Source organism: Poromitra crassiceps (genome assembly GCF_964638095.1).
Source record: "Poromitra crassiceps genome assembly, chromosome: 13".
Taxonomy (NCBI): Eukaryota; Metazoa; Chordata; class Actinopteri; order Beryciformes; family Melamphaidae; genus Poromitra; species Poromitra crassiceps.
This window is the reverse complement of record NC_139644.1, coordinates 35,094,172-35,110,977: the sequence shown is the minus strand read 5'-3', so window position 1 is coordinate 35,110,977 and position 16,806 is coordinate 35,094,172. Positions and strand designations below refer to the sequence as shown.

Below are 16,806 nucleotides of genomic sequence, written 5' to 3'. Positions count from 1 at the left end.
TCATCATAGTATGCACAATACAGTTTGATTTTGTATATTTGTTTATAAAAGAAACCAGTCTCTGAAAATGGTTACTGTACAAATAAAACTGTATAAAGCAACACATGTATAAAAGAGAAGATGAGAAATATCCTACAATATACATGACATTACTGGAGTCCAACCACACAACACATTCGATTTTATCTGACAATATTTCATGAAGTATTGGTTTCTGGGGAAAATTATGCAAACAGAAATATTCCATACCACATTAAGGAAACAATTATATGCATTCAAATTCATTAGCCAGCCAGTTCGCTCAAGTGCGTACTTAATATGAATTACTCAAAAAATCTGTGCACATTGCATTTCAAACACTCAAACAATACGTCAGTCAAGCAGTGACATCCGGCTGTGGGCAAATTCAAGCACAAAATTGTCAGCCATTTCTATAATATAAGACAGAAGAATAAATCACTAATCCCAGTAACACGTGCCTCCTCACTTCACTAAGAAGATAACGGGTATTCAATTAACAGCCTCATAAATAATACACACAACCGAACGAATAGTAAACAAACTTCCCATGCCAGAGAGTGTATGCGCTCAGTGGTAGAGATAGAAGAAGATCCCAAGTCTGGATATAAAAAACGGGTATAAAAAGTAATTTGAAGAACAGACACACGCACGCGCACACACACGCACGCACGCACGCACGCACGCACGCACGCACGCACGCACGCACGCACGCACGCACGCACACACACACACACCAGTGGCGCCGGAACGAGTTTGCAATTAGTCAATAAAAAAAAAACATTTTTTTCCCCCCTCCAATTTTTTTTGCCGGCGGAGAAAAATTTGTGATGTCATTATTCAGTATTTTCTCCTTTTCTCACTCACAAAAATCCTCTCAACACAAAAATAAAATAACAATAACCGTATACGATTATAGCTGCAGCCAATGACAACACATTCAAGCCATCCTAAAGTGCGTTAGTGAGTGCAGTACAGAGTCCGGGTCTGTCTGTCTCTCAGGTGTAATAATCCCACAACGATCACGGCTTTAACAAGCATCACAGGCTGTGTAAACAGTGTCAGGGGCAGTTGGCCCCTCAGATTTAGATTTTTTTTTTTTAGGGGGACCAAATTTTAAGGGGGACAAAATGTCCCCATGTCCCCCTGCTTCCGGCGCCCCTGACACACACACACACACACACACACACACACACACACACACACACACACACACACACACACACACACACACACACACACACACACACACACACACACACACACACACACACACACACACACTCCTAAATAGTTTTGGTTGTGACTAAGGCAGTGCCACCCAGCTCTGTGGCAGGAAGTGGGATGGTGTGTTCTCTGGCTGAGCTGTATGCCCCCGGGTCCCCACCCCCCTCCCTCCCGGCAGGCTCTGCGGGGCCCCTGTAGGCGGTGAAGCCCCCCTCCCTCCCAGGATGCTCTGTGGGGCCCCTGTAGGCAGTGAAGCCCCCATCACTCCCGGCATGCTCTGCAGGGCCCCTGTAGGCGGTGAAGCCCCCATCACTCCCGGCATGCTCTGCGGGGCCCCTGTAGGCGGTGAAGCCCCCATCACTCCCGGCATGCTCTGTGGGGCCCCTATAGGCGGTGAAGCCCCCCTCACTCCCGGCAGGCTCTGCGGGGCCCCTGTAGGCGGTGAAGCCCTCATCACTCCCGGCATGCTCTGTGGGGCCCCTGTAGGCGGTGAAGCCCCCCTCACTCCCGGCATGCTCTGTGGGGCCCCTGTAGGCAGTGAAGCCCCCATTACTCCCGACATGCTCTGTGGGGCCCCTGTAGGCGGTGAAGCCCCCCTCACTCCCGGCATGCTCTGTGGGGCCCCTGTAGGCAGTGAAGCCCCCATTACTCCCGACATGCTCTGTGGGGCCCCTATAGGGGCTGAAGCCCCCCTCCCACCTGGAGCCTGTTTGGGCTCCAACATCCAGGTGAGAACAGGTGAAGGGGCACTGCACTGCTCTCTGCAGCCTCTCTGCCTGAACGTTTCTTTCTAAAGGCACTGAGGGCATTTTGATGGACGGCTCTGGTTTGGCAAGAGGCTCCACTCCTGCCTCCAAGTCTCCTGCAACAAAAGACAATAACATGCATATCATTGAATATTGACAATGAATATTCTGTATTGCTAATTCGGACACCTGGTGGGCACTGCTCATAGGAAAACATAAATGCACTGATATAGTTTCTTCTTCTTGGGCATTTCTTATTGTTTTTGATTATTCAAGAAAGTCATGCAATATACAGAGTGGAAAGAGAGAAAAGGTAGGCAGACATATTAAGGCAAAAATTATTTACTATTATTTACTAATGTAGCCTATTATTTTGATAAACATATTTCCAGAATATATATTCCTTAAATGTAGTTGTACATATTATGTATATATTATTTTAAAATAAGCCAAATTTAATCTTTAAATGTCAACATATATTTCTATATAGGAGGGTCAGCGTGGCAGTCAAATGGCTTAACAGCTCAAATAGATGTTACAAGTTAAGATAAGTACTTTGGAGGATTTCTGCTTTTTTAACATGTTTTTATACATATTAAACTGTAGAAAGTACATACATTCTAGCCTAAGACATTTTGTTGACTAGTGAAATACCACAAAAACCACACATGTTTCTGCACATGTCACAAAACATGGACTGTGTGTGACAACCAGTAAATGGACAAAGATAAATACCTCTAGCCTTTTTTTTTTTTACATTCCTGGCTGTTTCGTAGATATAAAGCTCTATTGACATGCAGGCAGAAGCTGAACAGTGGCCTCAGTGAGGAGGTTAATGGCAGAGGGCGTGTGGAGCATCGACCTTTTCTCAAGCCTCTCCTCATATAAAGCTGTAATGTTAGAATAATGGCTGCATGTGATTCTGTGTGCAACGTGAGCATCTCTGTGTGCAACGTTTGCATCTCTCTGTGTGCAACATTCACATCTCTCTGTGTGCAACGTTAGCATCTCTGTGTGTGCAACATTCGCACCTCTCTGTGTGCAACGTTAGCATCTCTCTGTGTGCAACGTTAGTATGTCAGTGTGCAGCGTTCACATTTCTCTGTGTGCAACATTAGCATCTCAGTGTGCAGCGTTCGCATCTCTCTGTGTGCAGCGTTCGCATCTCTGTGTGCAACATTAAGCATCTCTCTGTGTGCAACGTTCGCATCTCTCTGCGTGCAACGTTCACATCTCTCTGTGTGCAACGTTAGCATCTCTCTGTGTGCAACGTTAGCATCTCTCTGCGTGCAACGTTAGCATCTCTCTGTGTGCAACGTTCACATCTCTCTGTGTGCAACATTCACATCTCTCTGTGTGCAATGTTAGCATCTCTCTGTGTGCAACGTTCACATCTCTCTGTGTGCAACGTTAGCATCTCTCTGTGTGCAACGTTCACATCTCTCTGTGTGCAACATTCACATCTCTCTGTGTGCAATGTTAGCATCTCTCTGTGTGCAACATTCGCATCTCTGTGTGCAACGTTAGCATCTCTCTGTGTGCAACGTTAGCATCTCTCTGTGTGCAACATTAGCATCTCTCTGTGTGCAACGTTAGCATCTCTGTGTGTGCAACGTTAGCATCTCTCTGTGTGCAATGTTAGCATCTCTCTGTGTGCAACGTTCACATCTCTCTGTGTGCAACATTCACATCTCTCTGTGTGCAATGTTACACCCGATCTGCGTGCCTTTTTGTCAGTTGATGTGTTTTCAAGGCCCTTTAAAGACCCTGTTTGCCCTCTTTAACCAGCGGATGCGTGTTGAACCGAGAATAGCTCGTCAGGGAGTGGGGCTGACCCCATGGGACCCCCGAGGAGAAGAGAAGAGAAACTGTGGAGTTTCTGGTGTGATGAACGTCACGCCTCATCACCTGCCAGCCTGCTACCCCACTTCCTCCACACTGCTCTCAAACACTGCGTCTGTGTGTCAGAGCCCCTGGCTGGCTGACACACTTTGAGACACCACTACTTCATTAACACTGAAAAACATTGTGTTGTCTAACTAAAATAAATAAATAAATAAATAAATAAATAAATAAATAAATAAATAAATAAATAAATAAATAAATAAATAAATAAATACATAAATAAATAAATAAATAAATAAATAAATAAATGAATAAATGAATAAATAAATAAATAAATAAATAAATAAATAAATAAATAAATAAATAAATAAATAAACTGGACACCATTAAAGACAACCACACCAGTGCAGCAATAAAAGACACCAGGATGGTGACCCAATATCTAATACTGTATACAGTATATAATCCTATTTAGTAAGTCCCTGTTATTACAATAACTAGTGTTCAATCAACTGATAGCCAATGCAAATGACCTATTTCATGTGAAAGAGTTACAAGTATTCAGTGTAGATCATTTAGATATCACCTGTCCACTGAAACCCAGAATATTGAAATTCTTTGACGCGAATAGCAACTACTGAAGGCCAGCTGTACCTATTCAACTTTTGGGCATACGTTAGCCCTTTAAATGAAGAATTTATATTTTTTTTTAAAGAAACAAAAAATAAATGAATAAGCAATATAGAAAAGAAGATCAAAGTTTTGTTTACTGTTTTTATGTAGACGTGGTCAGGGAGGAACCTCCATCTCTGACTATCTCTGAAATCGGCTATCATCCAGTGGCGAAAATGGTACTCAAATCCTTTACTTATTGGATTAAAAGGGTCAATATTTCCCTCTAAAATGTAGTGGAGTAAAGTTCAAGTAAAATTATGCGTAAGTACTTGAGTAAATGTACTTTCCTCCGGTCTCTGTCTCCTCACCTGTGGCTCTGCTGTGTCTGTTCTGTCGTCTGTATATGATGGACCAGAGGACCACAGCCAGGATGGATCCCACAGCCAGCAGCACCGAGAAGACCCACAGAGCCGGACTCACCAGCAACGGGTCAGCCTGGGCCGCCGGGACAGTGGCTCTCAGCTGGATGACAACAGCAGGGGGCGATGCTGAGGGGAAAAGATGGAGTCACTCACCAGGGGAATGGTTTACATGTTCCACAGTGATATGATTCGTGCTCTTACTCAGGAGAAGATAATTGGGATTTCTAAGAATTAATCAGTTTTAAAAGGCTGCACTCAAGACCACCTAGTCGAGTCAAGGTCCATTTCAAGACCTTGGCCCGGATTAATTCATGTGTTCTGAAGATAGATCTGATCAAATGGCAGAGGAAGGATGTCTGAGTAGTGTAGAGGTACTGTAAAAGCACTCGCCTACCACCACGGGGCAGACCCGGGTTCAATTCCTGGCAGTGGTACTTCTGGCTTGGTCAGACGTTCCTACAGAACACATTTGGCTGTGTCTGCGGATGGGAAGCAGGTGGGGTATGAGTCCTGGTCGCTGCACTAGTGCCTCCTCTGGTAGGCCAGGGCGCCTGTTTGGGGGGGAGGGGAATTGGGGGAAATAGCGCGATGTTCCCACGTGTTGTCAGTGAAACTCCTCGCTGTCAGGTGAAAAGAAGTGTCTGGCAACTGCACATGTATCGGAGGAAGTGCTATTGTACGCCTCTACCCAAATCGGCAGACGGGACAGCAGGGGAATTGGCCAAGTAAAAATTGGGGAGAAAATATGGGAGAAAAATCAACAAAAACTTGATAACAAAAATTACATAAGAAAAATGTTGATAAAGTTCTTAAGAAGTCTCTGTGCAATGCTACTATTATAATAAGGTGGCTAGCAGTTTCTAGTTTGTATTAACAGTCTCATCTTGTTTCTTACGGATTTCTTTAATTTTCCTATGTATTACGAACATCTAAAAATAGGACCTGAATGCATGCATGACTGCTGGTCTAGGAAGCGATTGTGTCTCTCAGCAGTCTTGGTGGATTTTCCTCCGTAGCTGAAACTCAAAGTAGTATAATTTTAGGGCAACTACAACTGAAATTAAATTAAAAGAAAAAGGGTGCTTGAGGAGTTTCTTGAGGATCAACAGAGATGTAGATCTATGTGCTTGGCCCCCTTCAACATCCAACTAATTCATGTGTAGGATTTTGACTGATCAACACACAGAAGTTTGAGAGCCATTACATACATGAGTAATCCATTACATACATGAGTAATCCATTACATTGTAGTTTTGGGAACAAAATAAACAAAGGTGGGGGAGGTGGAAAAGAACATATCTCTTCAAATGTTTAGAAGAAGGTCAAGTCAACATCCAAAAGTGGGCAAGACCAAATCCTGAGCCAGACTCAAGCAGGCAGATGAAAAAACATCAACGTCAAAAACACATTCATATCTTGGAAAGAAAAACAACAACAAAAAACGACAGAATAGATCGTTTGAATTCATAGAAACAAAGAAAAATGGCCTTGAAGAAGAATGTGAGCGAGAGTTTCAGTTGGACTCACCTGTTGTGGGTTTAGGCTGTGGTCTGGTTACTCTGGGGGGCATGGGGGGCGGTATGGGGGGCATGCAGGTAAGGAGCAGCTTGTCCCATGTGGTGCCAGGAGGACAAACCTTCCTCGCCATGGCTGGAGCAAGGTGAGCACTAGTGGAGGCTTGCTGCTCTCTTACCCTCCTCTGTAGGCAAAAGATGTTGGAGGGGAAAAAAACGCGTAGTGAAACCTGAACTACGACAGATGGCGTGAGAGAGAGAGACAGAGAGTGAGTGAGTGAGAGATAGAGTGAGAGAGAGAAGGGATGAGAGGGTAGGATTTGCTAAATGAATATAGAGCACCCTAACAGACGTTTCAGTTCCTCCATTTGATAGGAAAGGGTGAATCACTCAATGTGCCCCATGGGCCCCTGGCCCCTGAAAGACAGCGGTTGGGGGGTGAGGGGAGAGGGTGAGGGGGTCTGCGTCTCTGTTACACAAGAAGACTGTAAGGGCATTGGGCACCGAGGTCGTGACCTTTACCCTCCTTATTTTGGTCACTTGGCTATGCAGATAGCAAGATTATTTTTCTGTCCTACTCATTGCACGTCACGGCGGTTAACAGCAGCAAAATGTCCAAATTTCACATGCAAAAACAAAACAAAAAAGCAAGCCATTTCTGTTGGCAGTATTGGTTCTTCTCCAGAATACTATTGAAATCTGCTGATCCGACTCATTTCCTCTTTGTCAGGCTGAAATTAAAAACTTGCCAAGCTGGGTCATGTGCGTGACTCAACTTGAAGCTCAATCGAATGACGTTTGGGCAATTGTCTAAACCTCCAACAGCTAGTTTTTACTCATGTATAAAACAAGATGCAGGACTGTGTGGGTAGAATTATACAATTTTAATAAACAATGAACATACGTATCATTTTGAAAGTGCAGCATTTCATCAACACATATTAATACATAGAAAAATAGATGCATGAATCAGGCAGGAGAGCAGACAGCTGACTGGATCAACAGCCCTGAGTACGACATTGCACTGAATGTTCCATTATAGCACTAAAAATATAGTGTTCGCAGGCAGCGAGACATTCAACCACATGATTGCAATGAAAAAGGTTTGTCAAATACTGATCTAGTTTTAGGTTTAGACAAACATCTCAACAGAGAACAAACAAGATTCGATACAGCAGAACACAAACGCAGGCTGCTTCTTTGATTTAGTACTGGATCGATTCAGCATCTTATAAAAACACATTACCCTCAATGTCCGAGGCACACATGGTTGCAGGTATTTAAAGCACATAAAAAAGACTAAGAATCAATTGATCTCTACTGATTCCCAAACGTGATCATTCATTTTACCCTGAGACAGATATTCATTAAGATATTTACAATATGATTGTTAGTTTGAAAGGCTGAGAGCCATGCTTCACATTTCTTTAGGACGGCGTAAAAAACATCTTGGTAGGACGGAATCCTAACATTTAAGCAATAGTTTGAAAAACCAAATCAAGAAATCACTGTATTTTCTTTTCATGTCCTGTGGACTGATGTCTACATCACAAAATAAAAATAAAAACAACAGATTGTGCCTTTGGCCTTTTACATGAATGAGCAATGTATTCACCTTATAATTCATTCATGAATCTTCCTTACCCTCCTCTACACAGTCAGTCACACACACACGCACACACACACACACACACACACACGCACACGCACACGCGCACACGCACGCGCACGCGCACACGCACACACACACACGCACACACACACACACACACACACAAACACTCACGCACGCACACACCTCAGGGCATGAAGAGGCGGGGCTGCATGCTGACGAAGGTGAAGTTGTAGTATGGCGGCAGGCCCTGGTGGGCAGTGTTGTTGAATTGGTCCCAGGAGAACGGAGGAAGGCCGTCTTGTGTGGTCGGCCCGTTCAGCGCCTCGGCACGGAACCCCTCGGCCATGTGGAAGTCTGTCACCTGGGCAGGTGGACATACAGAGACAATAGAAAAACTAAAAGCGTTAGATCCGTTTCTCAACCTGTGTGACCTGAACCAAAAGAAAGAGTTTCATGGTGAGAGGTCCTACCTTAGTGTCATAGCTGAACCAAAAGAAAGAGTTTCATGGTGAGAGGTCCTACCTTAGTGTCATAGCAACCCCCTGGAGAAGGGTGCACTGCCTTCAGGTCGTTACGGCAGCAGATGGACTTGCAGGGGTCGCCTTTGGAGTACGGATCCTTTTTGTAGTCTAAAAAACAAAACAAAAAAACAATCAACAGTAATTCATCAGTCGCAATGTGGAAAAAAAGGGGAAGACTGATGAGGATTACAGCCACGATATGTAATTATTTTACCTTAATATGACAGCTTTTAAATAATTTTGATGGTACACTGACTTCTATGGAGAATGGCCTGAACACCTGTTAGTCTCCATTTCCTGCGGCATCTCCTTCATATTAAAAGCTTTCCACTGACAAAATAAAGGTATGCTTTTACTGTGAAGAATATATAGCAAGTGAAATGTGTTTTATCGCTCTGAGTTAGCATAAGTCGACACAACATAATTTGGGGGTATTTGGAGCGGTCCCCTCCCCCACACACACCCCAGCAAATCAGTCGTAAACACTGCAGAGAGGTTAGCACAGTAGAGAGTACACACAGGAACAGTAAAATAATGCTGATATCTGAACGTACAAATTGTGGAAGTGTAGCATTATTAACATCCTGTAATTACCACTTGTTGCTGCTGCTCAGCAGATTTCTACATGGTGGGGCTTTAAATAGAAACCACAATAAACATGTCATCCTCTGCAATTGATGAAGCCATTATCTGGACCAGTCATTAACAAATGCCACTAGTTTAGATCCGTAATTGTAGTTCTTCCTTGGGCCAATCAGTGTAATTTTGAGATGCGTAATTTCCCCAGGTTTAGTCCGAATCACAAACCACTGGTGTCTGTGATGCTGCACATGACACATGACATGGATGAGCGAATATACAATGTAGTGCTCCACCTTGGGCTGATCAGTGTAACTTTGAAAATGTGAAAACACAGATGATGAGATGATGTATGATGAGGAGGAGGTGAGATGCATCATTTCCCAGTATTTCGGCAAAAGTCAACAAGTAAACAAATGTTTTAATGCCCCCCTTAGGCCAATCAGAGCAATGTAAAAAAAAGAAGCCAGAATGGCGCTATGACACACACGCACCCACGCACGCACGCACACGCACGCACACACACACACACACACACACACACAGACACACAGACACACACACACACACACACACACACACACACACACACACACACACACACACACACACACACACACACACACACACACACACAGGAATGGAGGTTCCCGCTGCAGAAAAGTGCACCACAGCGTGAACATACACAGAGTGGATGTAACAAGCCACACACCATTGAACCTCATGATGTGCTTCAAGGAGTCCAGGTCGTTGACCTCAGCCTGGTCCCGGCGGAAGATCTTGGCTCTGGGACAGAGGTCATAGGAGAAGTCGTCTCCGTATCTCTTCCACATCTCAGTGTAGCCACTCAGCGTGTAGATCCTGCGGTGGAAGGGGATGTTGTAGGACGGCCAGTAACCTACAGGAAGGAGAAGAAGCCGGGAAAGGTGAATCCTTGAGACATCTAGAGACCACAAAACTGCATTGTAACTTCTATGTATGTGTTATTACAGTACCTCTGCGCAGGACCGCGGTCTGGTCGGAGTACTCCACCAGCCCCGGGATCTGCTCCACCACAGTCAGAGCTCCATCCTCAATGCTGTGGCTGAGCTTCACTTTGCTCCTGTCCACCACCATGTACTGGTTGTTATAGGTACCTAGAGGGGTGGAGGGTGGGTGGTGGTGAATGGAAGAAGGGTGGTGCAAAAGCCAAAAGTCTACATTGAAAACAAGAGGCAATGAATTGAAAACAAGAGGAAATGGCATCAGGATTCCTAGACTTTGTAATGACCTGCATCCGTCACATCACTTCTTAAAGCCCACTTTTATAGAGTTTGTAATGCAGTCTTCTTTAATTAAATGTCATTGACCTCCCCAAATGAAGAAGATTATTGTACTCTCTACTGACCAGAGTTGTACTTGGAGAAGGTTTTGGCCCACTCTTCCCCGGTATGTGCCAAGTTGTGAGCCAGCCTGACCCTCTGCCACGCCAGCAGGCTGTTGGGGGTGATGAGGGCAAAGAGGGAGGTGTTGAAGACGTTGTTGGTGGTCTGGGTCATCATCAGACCGTTGCCCAGGAGGTAGAAGTCATCGAGAGACACCAGGAAACCTGCAGGAGGGACGGAGAGAGGGAGAGGAAGTCAAATGGTAAGCTGACGAGATGATTCCAGACGCGACAATGTTCATGAGCAGGACGCATTCCAAAAGTGGGATTCATATATGCTCATGTCAATGCTTTTTTAATGATAACATATCACAGAAAAGGTGTGTGTGTGTGTGTGTGTGTGTGTGTGTGTGTGTGTGCGTGTGCGTGTGCGTGCATGTGTGTGTGTGTGTGTGCGCGTGGAATGGGGTATTGCACAAGGTATGAGAGATTAGAAGAGACAAACTATAGATTTACTTTACTACCCAAAATAGCAACAACCAAACACATTGCAAACCAAAAACGTGTGATTCTTTAAGAGGAGTTTTCAGTGCGTACCAGGATAGCTGCTGAAGGACAGGCTCCCAGTGGCTGTGTGGGGCTCACTGATGTGGAAATCCCAGTGCTTGTAGATCCGCATGGTGGCAGCGTAGGTGTACCAGCTGGAATGGGAGAACAGTAGGTTCTCAAAGCCCGGCAGCATCTGAGGTGCAGGTGACAGTAAAGTTCAGATTCAAGATTGAATATGGTACGGAAATGACATGTCATTTATTATTGTGGATTCCCTTAGTCGACGCACACGTGCGACAGACTAGACTTCCTGTGGTCCATTTTAAAATAAAATATAAATTAATATATAAAATAAATTTAAAATATCCATACAAAACAGTCAAAGTTAAACATGTATGTCAAATTATGATTACCCATTACAACAATGCAACTGCTACTACCATAGTTACAACAAACCTACCGTATTAGGACATACAACAACAGAGTAACAAAATACAACACAAAACTTGAACACTAAAAACGCTACTAAAACCATACAAACACTACTGAATCGTGTAATGGTAAAAGAAGTGCAGACAAAAAACTTAAACTCTTAAATTCTATCTTCCCGGGAACGTTTTGAAGATAAAGAGGAAGTGTGTTGCATAATGATAATGCATTAGTTCAGGGCGTGGTAACAAAAGTAGAAGGAAGTTGGAAGATAGATGGAAGGTAGTGTCCATGTGAGTCAGATGAGCGCTTTCACAAAGGTTAATTTGAACCTAAATGTGAACCGGTTTCAGAACAGTGTGCTGGACTCTTCTAAATGTGAACCGGTTTCAGAACAGTATGCTGGAATCTTCTAAATGTGAACCGGTTTCAGAACAGTGTGCTGGACTCTTCTAAATGTGAACTGGTTTCAGAACAGTGTGCTGGACTCTTCTAAATGTGAACCGGTTTCAGAACAGTGTGCTGGACTCTTCTAAATGTGAACTGGTTTCAGAACAGTGTGCTGGACTCTTCTAAATGTGAACCGGTTTCAGAACAGTGTGCTGGACTCTTCTAAATGTGAACCGGTTTCAGAACAGTGTGCTGGACTCTTCTAAATGTGAACCGGTTTCAGAACAGTGTGCTGGACTTTTCTAAATGTGAACCGGTTTTTCAGAACAGTGTGCTGGACTTTTTTAAATGTGAACCGGTTTCAGAACAGTGTGCTGGACTTTTCGAAATGTGAACCGGTTTCAGAACAGTATGCTGGACTCTTCTAAATGTGAACCGGTTTCAGAACAGTGTGCTGGACTCTTCTAAATGTGAACTGGTTTCAGAACAGTGTGCTAGACTCTTCTATTTGACTTGATGCCTCATCCTAATCCTGTGCACCTGTGCTGACACCTACTGGAGGTGCGAATGTTTGTTGGTGACAAGAATGCGACACAGGTTCTAAACATTTGCCTCAGCACGATACAGTATGCTTCATGTAATGAGCCATTTTAGGGTCAAAGTTCAAAGGGCAGAGGGGTCAATAAACTGACCAAGCTTCCTATTGCACATGCTTAAATAATGTGCTAGTGCAGCTACATAATCAAGTCAAATACATGTAACATTCATCTTGCATTATGTTGCAATACATTTGGCACAAACATTGTGAACAGGTTTATGAAATAGGCACATATCATGGTTAGAACAGCACAGAACAAAACTGCACTGCCCATAAAGCTGTTGTGTATTCTCCAGGTTGGAGAGAATTAACAAGCGTGAGAAACACTTTCTGAGCTTTCTGTTGAGGTGACTGAATATCTTTAGAAACAAAGAACGTACACCGATGAAGAAGCATGGATGGATGTACTGTATATCGGATTTGCTTTACTGCCACATGGAATTTGTTAGCTCTGTTAAGTTAGCAGACTTAAACCTTGACCACTATATACACTTTGTGACCTCTGACCTTGATGAGCGCGGAGCAGTGTCCCATCCCTGGCATTCTGAAGTCTCTGAGTGGAGGCTTGGAGGAGGGGACCAAGGCCGGGATCAGGTCCAACATGTCTCCCACTGCGTTCAGGAACTGGACAGCAAACAGGGACAAGGGCTGCGGGAAGGACACCAGATAAACAGCTGTTAGTCCACAAATAAACATGAAAGCGTTTTGTTTCCACAGTGAGACAGACGGCATTTCAAGTAAAATACTAAATGGCACTGGAATTATGAGCGATTTGGAGATCTTTGCTAAGAAACTAGTCATGTGAGAGAACGTAATCATTTGTGTTTTTAAATTCTGAGAAATGGCCCCCACACCTTTTTCCCTTTTCCCTTGGCCCAGTGTGCGAGTCCGGCCTGGAGTCCGTCCAACTGAGCCACGATGAATCCAGTGTGTTTCCACAGAGGATCCGAGGCCTTGTTCAGTTTCACCTGCTCCCTGGTCCACGAGTCTTGCTTCCTGAAAGCAAAAAAGCAACGTGTTCTCCCTGTTTACTGCTCTCATTTCCATGTGAAGTGCTACAATACTAGTCTCTCAAGTCTCTTCCACATTCTTCAAACGCAGCAGAGACAGTCTGTACTTCACGGCCACAGAGCCTGGTCAAAGGAAGTCGGGTGGGAGAAAAGTTCGAACCGATGCAGGTGATTGGAGAAATACGAGCGGATGTCCCAGCTAAAGGCGGGACATCCGGGACATCCCCACCTATCATCGCTCATTATTTCCCCCGAGTTCCCCTTTCCGTTTTGACAACGTACAAGACGACTAGTACAATACTAAACACGCAATTGAGAAGAGTCACACACATGCAGTCGTTATAATCAAAAGCTGTGATTTACTCATCATAGACAAGTAGTCAAACAGCTACGTTTTTGACTGCCATGACTTTCAGCAGATTGCTGTTGTCAATACTTGTCCCAGTTTTGACTTGAATTGAGGAACCACAGGGCCCACTAGAGGAAGAAAGACTAGCATACTCTGGCTTGTGAAACACTTTTAAACCTATGTGGGGAAAAATGCTTAGTTATCAATCTAAACGAGACTTTTTTCTTTATTCCTGAAACGCTGACATCCACGAGAGTAGAACAATACTGCCTTTTACATTCTGGTCAGCCTGTGTGCTCCATACAAGAACGGTCATCACTGAATTTGACAATATGATCATTGTAAGGCCTAAATTCAACTGAGCTACCAACCTACTGCCATTACAGAGGGAGCTCCCATTTTGGCATCATGACAATATGAGCTGAGGATATGAAAGCTGATGACAATGATGTGGGGTTGTTTTTATAAGGAAAAGAGAACAGACTCACTTCATGAAACTCTGGACCGCAGCTAAGACCTTCGGGTCGTTGATCAGCTGAGGATACATGTTGGCGTAGTGGTCGATCATCTGCCTGTTGGAAGGAAAGAAAGACAGATTGAACAGATTGTCATGAACTGAGGATGGTGCAGTGAGTAGGGAGAGCAGAACGCCCAGGTACATGTCCCTGGTGACAGGAACCATAAGCCCTGCTGAAGTGCAAGGCAGTGAGTCTCTACCAGCTCCAGGGGAGCTGGTCTTGACGTTCCTGTGAAGCAGGGGACAGGAGCAAGCGAAAAGACAAATTTCTCCTTCGGGAGTCAAAAAAGTATTAAAAAAACCCACCTTGAGATAAGCATAATCTTCGTCTCAATCTCTTTCACTAGCTTTGTTTTTTTATTAATGTAGGAATATATCAGACTGTCTCTTACTGGGCGGTGAGGAAGCCTTCAAGGTAGCCGGCTAGGAAGAAGGTGACCTCATCCGGCTCGGGGGTCTCCCCGTACCCGGCCCGGACCTCCAGGACGCTCCAGCCTGTACTGGACAGGGTATCGTTCAGGTACCCGTATGCATCCCCCTCTTTCTCCATCACCCCCTCCTTCAGTAGGACAATCTTGTGTGTGGGATCCCAGTACACTGTGGCTGCTGTCATCTCTGAGAAGAAGGGAATTATTTGCAACAGGTTGTTGTAATTTAGGGCAATGAAGTTAGGGTACAAATAGCACTGGGAGGGTCATTAGGGCTTGGAGTGTGGTGCAGGGGGCGTAGTGGGGGGCAAACCCAAAACTCAGTTTACCCACCTCTTTGAAATGAGGCTGAGAGTTTACTCATCTATTTTCACATCAACTGTCTGTATCAGACAATGAAGGGAAACAAGGTGGCGGGTAAACTATTGACCACTAACGTTACACCATGGTGTGTGGTTAAAATGGTTATTGATTTTAGAACCCGCACTGGCGACAGGCCTACCACGGTCATTAAAGGCCAGGCCGTGGACTGTGTAGACAGCTACAAGTACCTCGGCACAGTCATAGACTCTAAGCTGACCTTTGAGAAGAACTGTGAGGCAGTGTGCAAAAAGGGTCATCAACGTCTCTATTGCCTGAGAAAACTGTCCCGTCTTTACATAGACAAAACCATGTTGACCCTCTTTTACCGGGCCTATGTTGAATCGATCCTGTCCTTCTCTCTTGTGTCATGGTTTGGTAACCTGTCACTGAAAAACAGAAACGCTCTGAACCAAATTGTGAAGTGGGCTAGTAAGCTTATAGGTGAGCCTCAACTCAACCTATCAGTTATCTACTGCTCACAGCTGCAGTGTAAAGCCATCTCTATTCTACAACACTGTTCCCATCCCTTACACAGTGAATTCCAGCTCCTTCGCTCTGGCCGGCGGTTTGCGGTCCCTCGCTGTAGGACCAAACGCTACAAAAGTACTTTTGTACCTGCTGCCATTGCACTGCTAAACAAAGCTGTTACAGGATGATTTCTTTGTTTTATTTCTCATTCTTACTCCGCACATACATGACACTCTGAGGGTCTCATGAGTAGCTACATATGTGTGTGTGTGTGTGTGTGTGTGTGTGTGTGTGTGTGTGTGTGTGTGTGTGTGTGTGTGTGTGTGTGTGTGTGTGTGTGTGTGTGTGTGTGTGTGTGTGTGTGTGCAGAAGCACTTTAGTCTTTCAGCACTTTAGTGTCCTGTCACAAAGCACTTTATCATGGTCTTACTTTGATCTTACTGTATTTTAATGTGCTCTATTGTATTGATGCTTGTTTGATGTCTTGTGATTTCGTATGTTATTTTTTATCTTCTGGACAGCTGAACTTCCCGTCTGCATAACTATTTTACCCTCGGGTACTAATAAAGAAACCTTGAACCTTGAACCTGGTGCATTACTGTGAAGTAACGTTAGAGTTAAATAACGTTACATACAACTCAGACTGGCAACTCCGATCCAATATGCCCAGAATGACAACAAATTAAAAGGAGGGTGAAAATTGAATACCAACAGTTGTGATATTTTGTATCATTCACAACATGCTTTCACTACACACTAGCACGGTTACTTGTTACAATGTTACAAGCTGTGATTTAAAGCCGGCCCACTTACTGTCAGCAGTGGCGAAGGTCGCAGCCACACTGAGTAAAACCAAAAGACAGCGCCTCTTCTGTAATAAAAACATGGCTTGTTTGGAGTTGAAAAGGACAAAAGTTCGTCGGAGAGTGGAAAGGAAAAGAGACAGCTGAAAGCTGGAGGAGAAACAGAAGCCTTGGTCACGCAAGACGAGAGAAGCAGAAAGTCTCGAGGCAGCTTCTGGTTTCCTTATTGGTGGAAACGGAGCGGAGCGGCTCCTGATTGGCTGCTGTAGTCCAGCAGAGGGGATTTCTGCAGAGTGGAAAGGGAACGGGTTGGTTTCGTTGTCTATATGTATTGTGAGTGAAAGGGGTTAGTTACATTATGGATCAATATGGCGTATTTGCCTCTGTAACAGTATTCGGCGATTTCAAGATAGTCGGGAGAAGTTTACAATCGAAAA

The 16,806-nt window shown here is 44.4% G+C and overlaps 1 protein-coding gene across 1 annotated transcript; it reads right to left on the bottom strand.

Moving 5' to 3' along the window:
- Nucleotides 1-7,262: 7,262 nt before the first annotated feature.
- Nucleotides 7,263-16,502, bottom strand: plbd1a (phospholipase B domain containing 1a). The gene is made up of 11 exons (XM_083648726.1): nt 16,380-16,502; nt 14,700-14,922; nt 14,279-14,362; nt 13,286-13,427; nt 12,939-13,079; nt 11,063-11,207; nt 10,490-10,690; nt 10,098-10,238; nt 9,815-10,000; nt 8,525-8,631; nt 7,263-8,363 (listed from the first exon to the last, which is right to left on the bottom strand). Exons 1-11 carry the CDS (start codon nt 16,450-16,452, stop codon nt 8,187-8,189), a joined length of 1,620 nt encoding a protein of 539 aa, XP_083504852.1. The 5' UTR covers nt 16,453-16,502; the 3' UTR covers nt 7,263-8,186.
- Nucleotides 16,503-16,806: the final 304 nt, after the last annotated feature.